At 61.8% G+C, this 16,256-nt stretch overlaps 1 protein-coding gene across 3 annotated transcripts; it reads right to left on the bottom strand.

Annotated features, from left to right (window-relative positions):
- Positions 1-506: 506 nt before the first annotated feature.
- Positions 507-16,038, bottom strand: EHBP1L1 (EH domain binding protein 1 like 1). 3 transcript variants are annotated; one of them, XM_082844143.1, is made up of 19 exons: positions 15,602-16,038; positions 13,112-13,169; positions 12,805-12,900; positions 12,392-12,445; positions 12,134-12,312; positions 11,913-12,055; positions 11,308-11,376; positions 11,058-11,220; positions 8,827-10,891; positions 8,210-8,367; positions 8,068-8,116; positions 6,973-7,632; positions 2,787-2,832; positions 2,611-2,666; positions 2,391-2,514; positions 2,004-2,103; positions 1,078-1,151; positions 881-995; positions 507-746 (listed from the first exon to the last, which is right to left on the bottom strand). In XM_082844143.1, the coding sequence occupies exons 1-19, from the start codon at positions 15,703-15,705 to the stop codon at positions 647-649; spliced, it is 4,413 nt and encodes a 1,470-aa protein (XP_082700269.1). In that variant the 5' UTR covers positions 15,706-16,038; the 3' UTR covers positions 507-646. The 3 variants fall into 3 exon arrangements, with proteins under 3 accessions (XP_082700269.1, XP_082700270.1, XP_082700271.1); XM_082844144.1 differs by having other exon boundaries at positions 10,627-10,891; XM_082844145.1 differs by lacking the exon at positions 8,827-10,891 and having other exon boundaries at positions 11,180-11,220.
- Between the last annotated feature and the right edge of the window lie 218 nt (positions 16,039-16,256).

Genomic DNA, 16,256 nt, shown 5'->3' with positions numbered 1-16,256 from the left:
AACACCGCCGACTGTTTTCGTCTCCTTTCGAAATGGGACTTCCCTACAGTGATCAACAACCCAAACCCCATCACCCTTCGAAGGCAGAGTTCAAGCCTCTGGTCTCGCCTCCTCCAGCATCTGAGAACCTCAACTCCACACAGCCCCAGTAAGGATCGCAGACAATCTTATCCGCCGAGACCCCACCCCCTTCCGTCTATTGAAAGCCCCAGTCGCCCTGAGAAAGCCCCGGAGCACTGGCTTGGCCTTTCTAACTTTATTGCTCGCGAGGAACAGGAAGACGGGGGAGGGCGGGGATGTGGCAGTTCAAGAGCCGTCCCTCTCCCTCGGTGCTGGCCGGCCGGGTCCTGCCCTCGGGCAGGGGCTCTGGGGGGCGTGCCTGGGACCCCGCAGCCCAGCACGAACACACGCACACACACTCACACGGACTAATAAATACGCCCAGCCGCCCCTGTCCGTCGCGGCCTGAAGGGCCGCGCGTCCCCTCCTGGTAAAGGGTGACGACGGCCCCTACTGGCCACGCGCGGCATCGGGGAGGGTCCGGTCCTCCGGAGCGCAGGCCCGAAGCGGCGACCGGGCGCGACGGGGAGAAAAGCTGCGGTCTGGACGGACCGGGAGGGGCGAAAACGTCCGGGCCCTCGCGGCCTCAGCTCAGCACACAGCGTTCGCGCCGGCTCAGCTGCCGGCTCAGCTTGCGGCGCCGCTGCTCCAGGCCGCGCTCCAGGCGCTCGTCCTCCTCCAGGGCGCTGGGAGGGACCGGGTTCAAGTCAGCCCCAGCGTCGGGCTCCACAGGCAGGCCACCCCCGGGGTCCAGACCGAGCACGCCTCCGAGAGCCCCCCTGGAGCCTCCCAGCTCCCAGCGCATCCCGGCCCCACTCACGTCCGCTCCTTCTGGTCCAGGTTCCGGACCAGCTCGTCGCGCTGGTTCACCAGCGACACCAGCTCCTCCAGCAGGAGCTGCTCCCGGTGCTGCTGCGCGGCCGTTTTCAAACAGTCTGAGGGCAGAGGAGGCTGAGGGTCAGGAGGCGCCAGCCCCTGCCCGGTCCTGGTCCCCGGCCTCCGGGCCCCATCTCCCACCTTCAATGGCCAACATGGCCCGTAGCTCCCGGCTCAGCAGCTCGAACCTCCGCTCCAAGTCCTGCTCTTCGATGCTGGGGGGGGTGGGGTGCCAGGTCAGGGAGAGAGGAATGGCAGGGAGCACCCAGGGTTCGGAACGCTCCCTGGCACCCCCGCCCCCCACCTCACCGCCAGTTCCCATAGATGGCTGGACGGAGGTCAGAGCTATACCCTAGTCCCAGCTTGGAATCATCTCTTCTGTTTTTGGTTTTTGGGCAGCATGCGGGATCTTAGTTCCCTCAACAGGGATCAGACCCCGGCCCGGCCCGCTGCAGTGGAAGCACGGAGTCCTAACCACTGGACCGCTAGGGAAGTCCCTCTTGTTTCACCTGTTCCCCAGCTGCTGGGAGTTTATATTGTCTCCTCCCCTCATCCCACCCCCTTTTCAACAAATAAGAAACAACCCAGAAGGATTATTCAGATGGATATTATTCATAAGCAGCAAGTATTGGACTAAAATTATTCTGAAAAGTGACCCAAGATGTAAAAGGGAGGCAAAACCACTTCCACCACGCGGGGCTATAAAGGCCATGAAGCCCAGAACTGCTCCTGAGCCACTCAGGAGAGCAGCTCAGCTGTCTCTCAGGCTCAGTGTTCCTTCCTGTAAAGGAACAGGGTCCAACTGGGGCACTCAGCACCGACCTGCCACATTTTTCTTTGGGCCTCGATTTTCTCATTCATAAAAATAGTACCAATTTAAGAAGTATACACTTTATACAGGAAATTAGGGAAAAAATTAAGATGGTTGAGCAATTTCTTCAAAAAAAAAAATTCAGAGAAAGAAGAGAGCAGTGAACAGTTCTAATTGGAGTAGTTAAGTTTCCATCTGCTCTGCCGGCCCTGGGTGGGCAGGGGTGGGGCCTGGACGGGGAAGCACCAACACTCACAGCAGCTGCAGCTGGTCCTGCCTCCGGATGAGAGCGTTCTTCTTGTTGACCAGTGTGAACCACTCCTGGATCAGTACCTCCTCCTGCAGCCTGTTGGCACCTGAATCGGGCCAGGGCAGTCACCAGGCCTGCCACTGACCCCTGTGTCAGCAGCAGGGAGGCTGGGGGTGGGGGATGGTGTCTGCTCCCTTGTGGCATCTCAGAAACCTGAGCTGTGCGCCTCCAGCAAGCTGCTTCCCGGCCGGGGGGCCTCAGGGTGCCCGGCTGTAAATGGGGAGATGACCCCAGCCTTGTCTCCTCCCACTCCTCCCAGGGTCAGAAAGAGCTGCAGGGTGGGGTAGCCGTGGTGGCACGTGCTGGGGTGTGGACTCCAGATGCCCGCCCCACCTGATTCCATGAGGCTCCTCAGCTGCGTCTCCACCTCGGCCGCCCGCCCATCTATCTGCCTCTGTTCCTGCTCCAGGGCCTGTAGCTCTGCGCACACATACTGACTTGTGTCCTGGAACCGTTGCTGGGGTGGAAAGCAGGGGCAAGGGACAGGGTGGGCTGAGCCCAAGCCCTGCCTAGGAAGCCCACCCGTCACTCCTCCCACCTCAGCCCTCCTTACCAGCCCAGCCTCCTCCGCTGGGCTTGGGGGTAGCTCCTCCGATGGGGGACTCCCACCTGTGGACAGATACCAGGCTAAGGCACCCCCAACTGACATCTGTCCCCAGAAGGTCCCCAGCTCAGGATCTGTGAGCAGCCTGAGTTCAGCTGAGTCGCCACCCCTTCAAAACTACTCACCAGGGGCCTGCTGTGGGGCAGGGCTGGGGTCAGGGCTCACGACTTCCTGTGGAGGAGGAGGCCAGTAAGGGCTTGGAGGCTCCCCAACAGCCTGCCCTGGGGCCAGCCGGAGCCCCACTCACACAGGGGAGGGGGGGACCTCAGTTCCAGGCCCTGCAGCTTCGAGGTCCTGCATGCACAGAACTCTACTTCCATCCCTTCTGGGGAAGCACCTCCTAGAGCAAAGGCCTTCACCACCCCTGGCCCTGTGGTCCTGGGCCAGTCCTCTCCCACTGGCCGAGCCTCACAGTCCTCGTTTCTGGGGCCTCACAGGGCTTTTGTGAGTCGGGGGTGAAAGGCTGTGAGGGGCCCAGCTGGGGCCTCTCCTTCCCCCTTCTGCCCCCTCCCCCATGAATCTCCCTCAGGTCACCTCAGACTCTGTCACCTAGTGCCAGCATCTCCATCATGGCCAGGGCCCCGCACAGTGACACTGAGCTGAGCTGACGTGGCAACCAGTACCTCCGTCTCCTGGCCAAACGGGGCACCCTCCCACCTTCTCAGTCCCCACACCTAGAGAATGCTGTGCTCGCCGAATAACACTTGGAACAGAACAGGCAGCTGCACCTACCAATTTCAGCCGGGAAGGGCAGCGCTGGCCCCTCATGTGCCCCGCCCCTGGCAACTTGCTGGCACTGTCAGCCCTGGGGGCCCCCAAGTTTCAGCTCAGCTAATAGCCAGGCCCCCTTGATGGCTCTGCTCTGGCCACCTTTCCAGGTCACGAGGTGGGGAGAAAGTGTTGAGTCCACCCCACCCTACAACTCTGAGAGGCAGCCCTGGACGTCCCCTGCTCAGGGGCCCTCCTCTCTGGCCTGGGTAGGTGGCGGCCTCTTCACCAGCCTCCCCCCACGCCCTGCCTGCTGACTTTACCCTCAAGCCACAACTGAAGGGTCTCCCTAAACCTTCGCCCCCGATGGCGTCACTCTCTTCACACCCACTCTCAGCCCCCAGCCTCGTTGCCACGACCTGGTGGCAGATCCAGCCTCAACTCCTACTGCCCCGGGCCCCACCCAGATGCCACCCTCCGGCCCCAGTGGTGGACTTTCGCTTCCCCAAATTGTTTCCTCAGCCTGGAGCGGGCTCTGTCTTGGGCAGCTGGACGCCAAGTCGACCTTCCTGACCCAGCTCGGCCCCACCTCCTCCAGGGGCCCCTTCACAGGGTTTTCTTCCTCCCTCCCTAACTTTCAGGCCTCCTGAAGCCTCCCCGACTCCCACCCTAGCCCCCAGGGCCTCCCTCGTCACAGCTGTGGGTTACGCCTGTCTCCCTAAGCAGCAGCGGCCCCTGCAGACAGGTTGGGGTCCAGAGAATGCACTCAGGGCGCACCGGTTAACTGTAACGGCTGATACGCATTAAGCATCTATTTGTGTGTTGGGTGCTGTACGTGCATCGACTCATTTAGTTTTCCCAAGAACACTGTGAGGCGGGGAAGGTTACCATCCCCACTTTACGGATGAGGAAACAGAGGGTCAGAAATGACACTCAAACAGGGCCGGCCCAGGCCTAGGGCTGTCTAATCCAAAAGTTTGTTCCCAAGCTTGGCCACCAATTTGCTGTTTGCCTCTGGCCCAGTCACACGCACTGGGCCTGTGTCCTTGTACGTAAAGGACACAGGGCTCCAGAAAGACATCTGGGGAAAAACACAGTCCCCCCCCGCCCTTTTTAAAACAAAATTTTTTAACAGAGTACACTCAGGTTGGGGTACCCCTCTTTTTTGTTGTTTGCTTGTTTGTTTGTCTGTTTGTTTGTTTCGGCTGCACCGTGCGGCATGTGGGATCTTAGTTCCCCGATCAGGGATCGAACCCGGGCCCCCTGCCGTGGAAGTGCGGATTCTTAACTACTGGACTGCCAGGGAAGTCCCTCACAGTTCCCCTCTTTTGACAACACACTGCAGGAGTACCTCAATGCCACTTTGCAAAAAGCTTTCATGTCTTTACTTCTCATCCTCAGGAAAAGAGCACAGAGAGATTAAGTGGCTCGTCCAAGGTCACACAGCCAGTTCATAGTGCTGGGCCCAGTAGAGGGCGCCATTTTAGAGTTCAGTGTCGGAACCGGGGTTCACACCAGTATCACCTCCCTTTATCTTTTCATATCCCTGAGCCTCAACATTCCCACCTGCAAAAGGGGGTAACTGTTCCTTCCTAGAAGGAGCAGTTGCTGAGGGGTTGAGGGGGCAGACCAGGCATGAAGCAAGTGCTCAACCAATAGGGCAGGCGGATGCAGGAGTGGAGAAGCCCCAACCTCAGCAGCAACTAAGCTTACTCATGGCAGCCTTGATGGGAATTCCAACGCTTCCTCATGTCTGACCCAAATTCCCCTTTCTACACCCTCATGTGCGGCCCCTCCTCCAGGAAGCCTTGCTGGGCCACAGCAGAGGCACCCTGCCCTCCTCATGGCATTGCTTCAGCCCTGCTCCAGCTTCAAGGTGACTGACTTCATCCCATCCAGGTCTCTGGGAGCTCACAAGGCCAGGGGCAGGCCCTACGTCCTCCTACTGTACGCATGGGGGATGGGAGTGGCCAATGAGGAAGCATCCCCTCCAGCCCCATGGGTCATATATCTCCTGTGGGACAAGGGTTGGAGGGGGGCCTGGCTTGGAAGGACCAGACGCTGGGACTTGGGCCCAGAAAGATGGAGCCTCCTGTTTTAACATATAAAGAGCCACTGAGACACATTAAGGCAGCTTTGGCCAGAGGCCAACACAGGCCAGGAGAGCACAGCTCCTATGGGTGCCTCTAATGCCCTTCCTGTTTCTCATTCATAGGCTCAATGCTGCACCTCTGACCCTGCACTCAGGGGTCCCGCTCTCCAGGCCAGCCTCATCACCGCCTGCGGACCTTAAGGGAGGTGGCTGGCAGTTCCCTAAATGAGACCTGAGCTTTCCTGCTGCCACATTTTTACTTGTGAGGTCCCACCTCTTGAGAACCAGCCCTCCGATTCTTCACCTGGGAAAAGCTGCCCGTCTTATCAGCCTGGCTCAAGTGGCTGCTTCTTCCAAAAAGCCTCTCCCAATTTATTCCCTCTTTTCCTTAGAACTTAGGGGTCATGCCTGGACAGCTGAAGGCTTGAAGCAGCCTGACAGAGCTGCCCCTGCTGTCCAGGACGGTGCTGCTGGAAAGCCCATGGCCGGGACTTCAGTGGCTGTGAGTCCTTGAGCAAATCCCTGCCCTCTCTGGAACCATCTCCTCTTTAGTGTATTGACCATGAGACACCCTGGGAGGCTGACCTGAGACCTGCAAGGGATGGGGGAACATGGGCACCCAGCAGAGTCTCCCATCTCCAACTTTACATTATCAGAGAAGAGAGGAAACTGGTTTCCAGTGTCTGGAGTGAAGGATCCAAGTCAGAGTATCTTGGGGTTGGAAGGCCCTGGAGAGCTCCCTTGAGTATAGAAACCCTGTTCCCAGCTTACAGGAAAGTGGTGGCTGCCGGTAGACCCCGCACCACCAGCAGGGAAAGAAACGCCCCAACCCACTTAACAGTCCATAAAGAGCGCTGACTACACGGAACCTTCTGGGAACTTCCTGTTACAGCCTGATTCCACTAACTGGTTGCCGTGCGTTAAAAATCACTAGCCTGCATCTTGGCCAAGGCTGTCAGCAAAAGCCAGCGGCAGGACTTCCCTGGTGGCGCAGTGGTTAAGAATCCGCCTGCCAAGGTAGGGCACACAGGTTCGAGCCCAGGTCCAGGAAGATCCCACGTGCCACGTAGCAACTAAGCCCGTGCGCCACAACTACTGAGCCTGCGCTCTAGAGCGCGCGAGCCACAACTACTGAAGCCCGTGCTCCGCAGCAAGAGAAGCCACCGCAATGAGAAGCTCGCGCACTGCTCCCACGCGCAGCAACAAAAACCCAACTCAGCCAAAAATAAATAAATAGACAAATTCATTAAAAAAAAAAAAAAAGATTGGCGCCGGGCCGCCGGCCTGGGCACTGGCGCCCCCGCTGAGGAGTTGGCAGAGCTATCTCGTCCTCGAGCGGGACTTCCGCAGCACCGGTGCCTCAAATCAGACGCCTACCCGCATCTTGCAGAGGCCGGCCGCCCTGAAGCCACCGCCCCCCGCCCCGCGCCAGCCCTGCCCTTGGGGTCCCTCAAGACCCGCCCCTGCTCTGCCCTGCTCCCCCGACCCCCGCGCCGCTGGAGGGCACTCACCGCCGCCGCTCCGGCAGCTCCCGAGTCCGGGTCGTCCCCCGAGAAGGAGCTGCTGTTCCGCAGCCGCGAGCGCCTCTTCTTCAGCAGGTCAGCGTCGCGCACGTGGGAGAAGGAGCCGTGCGCGCGGGGCGGGGGCACGGGCCCGGCCTCCGCGTTGACCGACGGCCGCCGCAGCCTCACGCCGCCCGCGGCGCCCGGCGCCTCCATCCCGTTCACCAGCCCCTCTGTCGGGGGCACGGATGCCCGGGCTCCAGGGCCGTCTGCCGGGGCCTCCACGGAGCGCGCCTCCTGGGCGGCCTCGGCCCCGCGGTCCTTGGAGGCCGCCTCGGCCCCGCGGTCCTTGGAGGCCGCCTCGGGGGCCGTCCCGTCCGCGCGGGTCGCGGCCTCCTGGGGCTCCTGGGCCCAGTGCTCGCGCAGCCGCTGCGCCAGGCCGCCGGTGTCCAGTTCGTCGGGCGGGCTCGGCTGGGAGCTGGCCACGCGGTACGTGCCGGCGCCGCCGCCGCCCTCCAGCTGCACCAGCTGCAGCTCCTGCCCCGTGCAGAAGGCGCGGATCTGGCACAGGTACGTCATGACGATGAGCTTGTCGGGCACCGACAGCAGCACCATGTCCGCCGGCTCCAGAAGCCGCGACACGCCCAGGGCCGCGAAGCCATCAAAGGCCTAGGGACGGTGCGTTCGTTCGGGTCAACGGCGGCGGTCAGCCAGCGACCCTGCCGCCCCGCCCCGGAACGACGAGGAGGTCCCTGCGACTGGCACGCCTGGGTTTGCCAACAACGCCTTCACCTTCCTATTGGGGGAAATCTAGCAACATGGCCCGCCCCTGCGTTACCCAGCAACTGCACACCAAACGGGGTGCTTTTGGGAAAAACCATCTGGTGGAAATATGCTTTAAAAAAACAAAGCTAAACTCAGGAAAACGAAAAATATAAAGACCAAAAGGGTAACTAAGTGGCAGAACTTCCAAAAGCCACAGCTGGGGCCATGAAGCCCACAGATTCCTCTCCTACACACAGACGGGACAAGGAACCTAAATCTTAGCTTAGGCCTGGCTCTGGATCCTCCTTCCCTCCAGGCACCACTCCCACCCTGTCTCACCTGCTTGTTGTTCTGTTTGATGTTGAGTGGGTCCAGGGAGGCAAAGTCGCTGCAGAGAGAGCGCCGATCAGAGGCTGGATTCACACCACCCTCCCCTCCTGGCAGCCTCCCCCATTCATTTCCACTCCCTCTGGCAGCTCACATCTTGTCCGGGTGGAATCGGTGCAGGACGGCACAGAAGGCCAAGCCGTTGCGCCAGGATGTCGTGAAGTTGGTGATGCGGACGCCACGGTAGCCGGCGGTGACTTCCTGGCACCACTCCAGCAGGGACTGACTGAAGCTGACCGGGGCGGGTGGTGCCTGGGGACACAGGGATGGGCTTAGGGAACGTGGACGTGGGACTTGTGCCCTCTGCCCCTTGGGCACAAAACAGCTCCAGCTCTGGGTTTGCAGGAGTCACCACGGACCACTGGCCAGGGCCTTAGGGTCAGGCAAAAGGGTTTCCAGCTCCAGTGTTATCTACCAAGGTCACCTAAAAGGTCAGTGGCCCCCAGGCAATATCAGAGGCCCCCCAGCAGCCACACCTCAAGGTCAGCCCAGAAACTCAGCTTTCGGGGCATCCCGCTCCACGCAACCCAGGGAAGACAGGGCGGGGGAGCCAGGGCACCCTCAGAGAGGAGGGGGTGAGGGGCTCCTTGAAGCTGAGCTCCTGTCCCACCCCACCCCAGTCGGCCAGGTGGGTCCATGCAGAGCCGCCGTTAGCTCAGCCCAGGTTAGTGGGAAGCAGCAGACTGGGCCCTCGGCGGCCCCCATCCCTACCTGGCTGCCCGGCAGCCTCCTGTCCTCTTCAGGCTCCTCTGGGGAAGAGGCCCCCGAGGGCCTGGGCACCCCAGCCCCTGCCCCACTGGCCACCTGCGCCTCCATCAGGCTGGCCTCTGGGAGGTTTCCCTCAGCTTCTTTTCCCTTCTCGGTTCCTGAGACCCCAGCCTCTGCTTCCTGGGCCTCAAAAATACCAGATTGGTTCTCTGAAGCCCCTGAAACCTCCGTCTCTGCTTCCTCGGCCCCCCAAACCCCAGACATGGCCTCTGAAACTCCCAAAGTCCCAGCCTCCACCTCCTGGCCCCTCAAAACTGTAGTTTCTGCCTCTGCTCCCTGGGACCCTAAAATTCCATGCTTTGTGACTGGGGCCCCTAAAGCCTCATATCTGAGGGTCTCCCAGAGTCCAGTCTCTGCTCTCTGGGCCCCAGAAGCCTGAGCCTTTGCCATTCTAGCCTCTGGCCCTGAGAACTGTGACTCTTCCACCTCTGTCTCCTGGGTCCCCAATGTCTCAGTCTCTGGGGCCCCTGAACCCCCTACCTCTGTCTCCTGGGTCCCCAATGTCTCAGTCTCTGTCCCTGGGGCCCCTGAACCCCCAACCTCTGTCTCCTGGGTCCCCAGTGTCTCAGTCTCCATCCCTGGGACCCGTGAACCCCCAGCTGCCATCTCCTGGGTCTCCAGTATCTCAGCTTCTGCCGTCTCAGTCTCGATCCCTGGGACCTCAGAACCCCATAACTCTGTCTCCTGCATCCCTGTTATCTTAAATTTTATCTCTGAGACCCCTGAACACCCCATCTCTGTCTCCTGGGCCCCCAATATTTCAGATTCTGCTGTATCAGCTTCTATCTTCAGTACCCGTGAACCCCCAGATATCTCCTGGATCCCTAGTATCTCAATCTCTGATATCCTAGTCTTCGTCCCCAGAACTCCTGTACCCACAGCCTCTGTCTCCTGGGTCCCCAGTACCTCACACTCTGCCATCCCGGCCTCTGCCCCTGGGACCCCTAAAACGCTGACTTCTGTTTTCTGGGTCCCTAGTTCCTCAGACTCTGCCATCTCAGCAGCCTCTGACTCCAGGACCCCTGATCTCACTGCCTCTGTCTCCTGGGTCCCCAGTATCTCCACTTCTGCTGTCTCAGTCTCTATCTCGGGGAACCCTGACCCACCCACTTCTGTTCTCTGGGTCCCCAATAACTCTGATTCTGTCACACCAGTTTCTGTTCCCAGGTCCCTCAAATCCCCAGTTTCTACTTCCCAGACCCTCATATCCCTGGACATCACCCCCTGGTCAGCTGCTGGTGGGGCCACCTGGTACTGGCTCACCTGGGGCCTGGCGCTTGCTGCTCCAGCAGAGGGGCCCTGCTCCAGGCCTGTCCCCCCAACACCAGGGGCTCCACCCCTCACCTCTGCACCCTCTCTCTCCTGGCCCGCAGCAGCCCTGGCCCCCTTGAGGTCACTGAGATGCCTGGATTGCCCTGCCGGCTCTGCTGGGGGTGGGCTCAGGATAGTGGGAGCCTCTTCCCTGGTCCTGACCCCTGTCCTCCCCTGAGAGCCCCTTGGAGGAGCCTCAGGAGTTCCCTTGAAGCTTGCCTCAGATGTCACCCCTGTAGCCTCTGGTCCCTTAGTGTCCACATGTCTCACCTTTGACCTCTGCTCAGCATCCACCTGACCAACTTCTAAACTCTCTTCAGCCTCCCCAGCTCTGACCTCTGACCTCTTACTGTTCACCTCTCTGACTCCTGACCCATGCTCAGTGTCCACCCCACTAGCCTCTGGCCTGTCCCCAATGCCCCCCTCTTCAACCTTGGGTTTCTGCCCTTCCAAAGAGTTGCTGGAATCTCTGTCCTCAATGCCTGGGCCCAGCCCGGTTCCCTGGGCCTCTGTCCCTTTCTGAGGGCTTGCCCAGGCCTGGGTCTCCACAGCAGAATTCACGCCTGCTGGGGGAGCTCCTGAGGCGTTGGGGGCCTCATGTCCCCCTTGGGGGACTGGGGGCCAGGGGGCATCAGAGCCTTTCCGGAGCCGAGGGGCCGGGCTGGGGGCTGCGTCCTGGCCTGGCTGTCTTGAGGACCTGAGGAGAGAGCAGGAGGGTGCGTTGCAGGGGCTCGTTTGGCCCCCCGCTCTCAGCGCCCCCCACCTCTCAGATTGCTGGGACCCTGGAAAGGCAGGTTGGCAAGGGGTGTGCAACTTCTTAAGAGTAGACGGGGGGGGGCACTGGGGCTGACCCCAAAGCTCACCTTGTCTCTGGTGGGGTTCCGGGGGGCCTTGGGGCCTTGGGCCCCACCTGGCCCCCTGCTACAGGAGCTGGTTCTGACCCCTGGCCCCGGCAGGCCCTGGCTGGGGGCGCAGGGGCACTCACAGGGGCTGGGCTGGTATCCTCGGCACTAGAAGGGCTGGCAGCTGGGGGGAAGGAAGGGGGATGCTGAGGCCTGGGCCCTGTGACTGGAGGTCCAGTCTCCACCGTCCCAACCCCAGCCTGGGCCTCACCTGCCTGCCGGGGCCGAAATCGGCCTTCTTCCTCCTCCTCACAGAGTGTCTTCAGCTCCCGAGAAGTATCTGGGGGTGGGGCGTTGGGGGCAGGTCAGCCCAGGGAAGGGCCCTGCAGGTCTGACCCCCTGCCCACAACTAGAATGCTGGGCCTACCTGGGAAACGCCCCAGCCTCAGGGAACCGCCCCGGCCTACGAGAAGAGACAGGCCCACAGGTGCAGAGGAAAAGAGAGACAGGACCAACAAGGACAGATGGGAAAAAAAGCCTTAACAAGCAAAAGGGAGGGACGAGGTTGGGTAGTGAGGGGTGGCAAGCCTGGACTGCAGCCCCTCTCTGCGCTTTTGGCCCAGCTGTCTCGGGGCAGGTACGTGGGCAGGCAGGTACTCAGGGGTGAGGAGAGGGCCAGGGGCACAGGGAGGTACTGGAAACCCATTCTGCAGGACAATCAGGGCTGCTGGGCAGGTTGGGACCACCTGGCAATGCGCTCCGACCACTGGGCGTGCACAAGCTGGCCCTGCCCCAAAAGAGCAAGTGGGTTTTGGCCCGGGTCATCCTCCACCCTCCCTAGGTCTTGGCGATCTCAGTCCACAGCTGTGAGCCCACCTGGCTGGAGGACACGAACCCTCGCGTCCGGGTCCCCTGGACCATTAGCATCCTCCTCATCACTCTCAGCAAAGTCTCCCAAGTTGCCCACGTCACTAGGCTTCATGCTCATGAGGCTCGCAAGACTCTGCATGTCATCATCCCTGGGGGTCAGAAATCAGGGGTGAGGGCTACGGTCAGAGGTTATAGACTAGGGCCCAGGAGGGCAGTTGGACACTCACGTGGCGCGGCCCTCCCGCAGCAGCACCCCAGAGAGAGTGAGGCTCAGCTCGGCCTGCACCACCTTCACCGACTTGGGCTTCAGCCGCAGCCGCAGTGAGGCTTGGGCAGGCACAGGCCCTGCATGGCGGGCCAGGTCCACCTCGGCTGTGGCCAGCACCTTACGCTGCCCCTTGGACTCCTGGGGGCAGGAAGAAGGAGCATCAGTGCTGCCCCAGAGTCCCCGAGACCCCAGGCTCCAGCCCGCCCCAGCCACTCACATTCTCAATAACAAACGTCCACTCTTTGGCCTCATACTGGTCCACGTGTGGGTCCTGGGAAAAGGGGGCACCGGTGAGTACAGAGGCTGCTGCGGCGGGGACAGGGCAGGGAGAAGAGCCTGTGCTGGCTCAGGAGGTGATTGTGTGGGGCCTTCACACATGTTGAGCCCTCCTGGCAGGTATGCTCCCCGGCTTCTCCTGATCCCAGCTCTCTTCATGTGGTGGCTAAATGCTACCTCCTCCAAGGAGACCTCCTGGGCCACTCACACTGAATAGGCCCCCTGCCATGATTCTTGGTCTCACCCCTCTGTTCTTTTCTATTTGGATGGATAACGCACCAGGGGCCTCCTGTGGCTGCCCAGGGTTGCAATCACCGGCTCATTCCCATCTGTGCAGGAGGGCTAGAGACTTACCCTGTATAGGGTCACAGAGATGTCCACATTCTCAGGTACCATCCACAACACGGTGCCCCGGTATGGGTTCTGGATGCCCGGCTGCCAGCTGTGGGCCTACAATGAGCAGTCTGAGTCCTGCCCCCAATCCTAACTCTCCCCCTCACCCCTTGCCCTTATCTCCAACCTTGACCCCATCTTTCTCTCCCTTCTATGGATTCTGATCTGAACCTGAACCTGACTCCACTCACCCCTCAGCCCTGACCCACTTACCCCCCCCAACTGGCCCCACCCCCAACCTGGACCCCCAGCTGACATCCTCCCTCACCTTGGAGCAGATGCGTCGGTTCCGCCGGGTCCACACTACCACCAGCTTATCCGGTTGCCTGGGAGGCGGAGCGGGGAGAGGGGGCTACTCAGTCAGGCCCACCCGGCCTTTCTATCTCCTCCAGTCTCCCTTCTGCCCACATCCCCCTCCCCCAGGACAGGGCCCAGACAGCCCCTTATCTGGGGCCACAGGGAGTAGGGTGGGGCTGCTGAGGCAGGGTGAGGCCTGGGCCAGAGGGCAAAGGCCTGTGGGTCAGCAGGAAGTATGAAGAAAGTCATACAGAGAGACAGGCACACACAGAGACAAACAGAAACACAAGTACCCTGCAAGAAACACAGACTCAGAGACACAGAGAGACAGCCTCAGAGTAAAAGAAGCCCATTCACTCACAAATATTTGTAGAGTGCATACTATTACCCCAGCCCAATCTGGGGGCAGAGCCAAGCAAAGGAGAGGCAAGACCTTTCTGGGGCAGGGAATGGGTCATGTCAGGAGGGTCTGGAGAAGGAAGGCTCCAGGCAGAGAGGATGGCAAGTGCCAGGGTCCCAGGATGGGGGTGTGGGTGTAAGGTCGGGAGGGGAGGGCAGAGGTTGGGAAGTAGGCAGAGAGGCATAGGGTCAGCTTGTCATTCGATACCCTCCCAGGACCTTCCACGCCCAGCCCTTTGCTTTGCAGGGCCCCCAATTCTCGCAAGGGGCACCAGGGAAGACTTCTAGAAGGTGGCATCTAAGCCGAAACAGCATATGCCAGGGCAGACTCAGAGGAGAGGCAGAGATGAGGGGAGACAGAGACAAAGCGAGAGGAGAGTGTCAGCTGCGCGGGGCCGAGTCCCAGACACGTGGCTGGGCCTGGAAGGAAGAGGGCCCCTTTGCGTTGGAGGGGCCGACTGCTGCCCAGGAGGGTGGGGATGGTTAGAGGATCATCAGGCAGATGGCAGCGTAAGAGCCCTCCTTGCCTGTACCCTGTCCCTTGCCAGGACGCTCAGGTTCACCCAGCGCACTGCCCCTCTGGAGGCCGAGCCAGGATAACTGGCTCTCCTGTCAGCCCCTGAGGATGCCGAGACCCAGAGAGGTTAGGGGCCAGGCAAGGGCACACAGCTGAGTCTAGAGCCCTCCAGCCTGGAGCCAAGTGCCTCTCCTGGACCCCAGACTGCAGGCGATGGCTAAGGGCAGCCATGGGGACTTCCCAGAAAGGGGAAGAAGACAGTGAGAGCCTAGGGAGGGCAGGGCCTGGCTAGGCAGCCTGACTCAGGCTGGGCACGCCCTCCTGGGGAGCCGTGACCTGGGCAGAGGCAGCTTCCTAGCCGGGGCTCCAGGCGAAAAAGCTCAGGAGGCCCTGCCCGCCGCCTGTGACTCAGACACGTTGACAGTGCCCACACCCTCAGCCACCTCTCCGGACCGTGCCCAGCGTCCCCCTGTCTTCACCCAGGATGCTGTGGCAGAAGGCAGAAGCCATAGGCCAGAGTTCAAGTTCCAGCCCTGTGCTGTGTTACCCCAGCCGGCCCGTCCTTTCTGGGCCTTGCTGAGTGGTGTGAACCACCCTCTGGCTGGCCCAGGCAACATCAGGGATATGACAGCTGCCCAAAGGACCCCAGGCCTCCTGCTCACTCCCCTCCCTTTGGACCCCCTGGTCCCTTCCTGTGCTTTCACTTGGGAGCCTAAATTTAGCCCCGCCTGGCGGCTGAGGCCCCCACAGCTGTGCCCTAATCCAGCCAGGGGAAGCTGACACTAGCAAGCACGTATATTTAGGGTGTGACGCAGGGGCCCAGGCAGCTGCGGGTGGGGGAATGTGAACGAGATGCCCCGGGTCCTTTGGCAGTCTGGGCTGGGGGGTCCTGCACCCCCTCACCTACCTCCCTGCACCCCACCACCTTGCCTTCCCCAGGCTCTCTCCTCCACGACCCACAACCTCCTAAGTCCTCAGGCCCTTTTAAGCTGCTCCCCGCCTCCCTCCTCATCCCTCCCAGCGCTCAGTTTCCCCTTTTAAGGATATTGTGGAGCCGGATCCAGCCTCCCAGCGCCCACTCCGGCTGAAGGGGCGGGTGGTTCCTCTGGTTCAACAAATGGGCAGCGGAGGAAGGGGCAACATCCTTGTTCTGAGCTGGACTAGGGCCATGGTGTTTGCCGTCCCAGCCCCTCCACCCGAAGACCGGCAAAACTTGCTCCCTTTTCTGATGCCACCTTGAACCATCCCTCTGGCCAAAACCAGGAGGCCTCCCTTCCCCCAGCCCTGAGTGCAGTTGAGGCAAGTGTGGGCCCAGACAGATTCTCCGGTCGCAAGTCCTGCCCTCCGCTCCCCAAAGGCTGCCCACACCCTCAGCTCCGGGGATGCCACAGCTGCAGCGGCACTTCTCTGTGCCCGGGTCACCAGGGCCTAAGCTGGGGTAGGCGGCGTCTTTGGTCACTGGACTGGGGGCAGGATTCTCAGGCCCCAAGGCCGGATGGGGTCCCCGCCAGTCTGGGGAGTGCCCCAGGCCTCCCTCCCACTCACCATTTCTTGGTGCACTCCACCACCAGCTCGTGGTAACAGGCCACAAACTGGAACTTGGCGGCCCGCTTGCCCACGCGCTGCAAGCGCTTCCACACCGAGGTCATGGCCCTGCCGCCTCCGCCGCCCGTTCCTCAGACCCGGGGCTCCCGCTGGCCCGCGATCGCTGGCCTGGCCCAGGTCCCCATGGCCTCCGGGCTCCTATCGGCACCGCCCGCCCCGTCCGTGGGGAGGGGTCCGAGGCGCGGGACCCGGAGCCGCTCTTGCCGCCGCCGCCGCTGGGGCCCGCTGGGTGGTCTGGCTGCGTCGGCGGGGTCGTCCGGGGCGCGTCGTGTCGCTGGAGCGCTGAGCGGCGAGCGCGCCGTTTCCTGGAGCTGCACCCCCGTCGGAAGGCGGGCGGGGCTCCGGCGGGGGGCGGGGGCCGGGGTGAGAGCGCGGGGGCGGGGCGGCCCGGCTTCCGGGGCCTCGCGCGGGAGGGAGAGAGAGGGGCGACGGGGGCGCCTGGACCGCAGCGCCCGCTTGTTGCGCGCCGAGGCGGTGTGGAGGCGCGGGCCGGGTGGGGGGCGCGCGGGCCGGGGCAGGGAGCCACCAGCAATTGGTACCGCCCTCGCGAGCCCTGCCCCGGCCGCCTCCCTTCCTGACCGCAGCCCTGGGAGGT

Source organism: Leucopleurus acutus (genome assembly GCF_964270905.1).
Source record: "Leucopleurus acutus genome assembly, chromosome: 8".
In the NCBI taxonomy this organism is placed as follows: domain Eukaryota; kingdom Metazoa; phylum Chordata; class Mammalia; order Artiodactyla; family Delphinidae; genus Leucopleurus; species Leucopleurus acutus.
Note: the sequence above shows the minus strand (reverse complement) of the source record. Positions and strands in the feature narration are given on the sequence as shown.

What these genes read in the sequence shown, in the direction of transcription:
- EHBP1L1 (XM_082844143.1), bottom strand. Translation starts at nt 15,705, where the DNA reads ATGACCTCGGTGTGGAAGCGCTTGCAGCGCGTGGGCAAGCGGGCCGCC. An exon ending in ACCGACGCATCTGCTCCAAG is followed by an intron (nt 12,901 to 13,111) that starts GTGAGGGAGGAT and finishes TGCTCATTGTAG; the next exon opens with GCCCACAGCTGGCAGCCGGG. An exon ending in CAGGACCAGCTGCAGCTGCT is followed by an intron (nt 1,152 to 2,003) that starts GTGAGTGTTGGT and finishes CACCCCCCCCAG; the next exon opens with CATCGAAGAGCAGGACTTGG.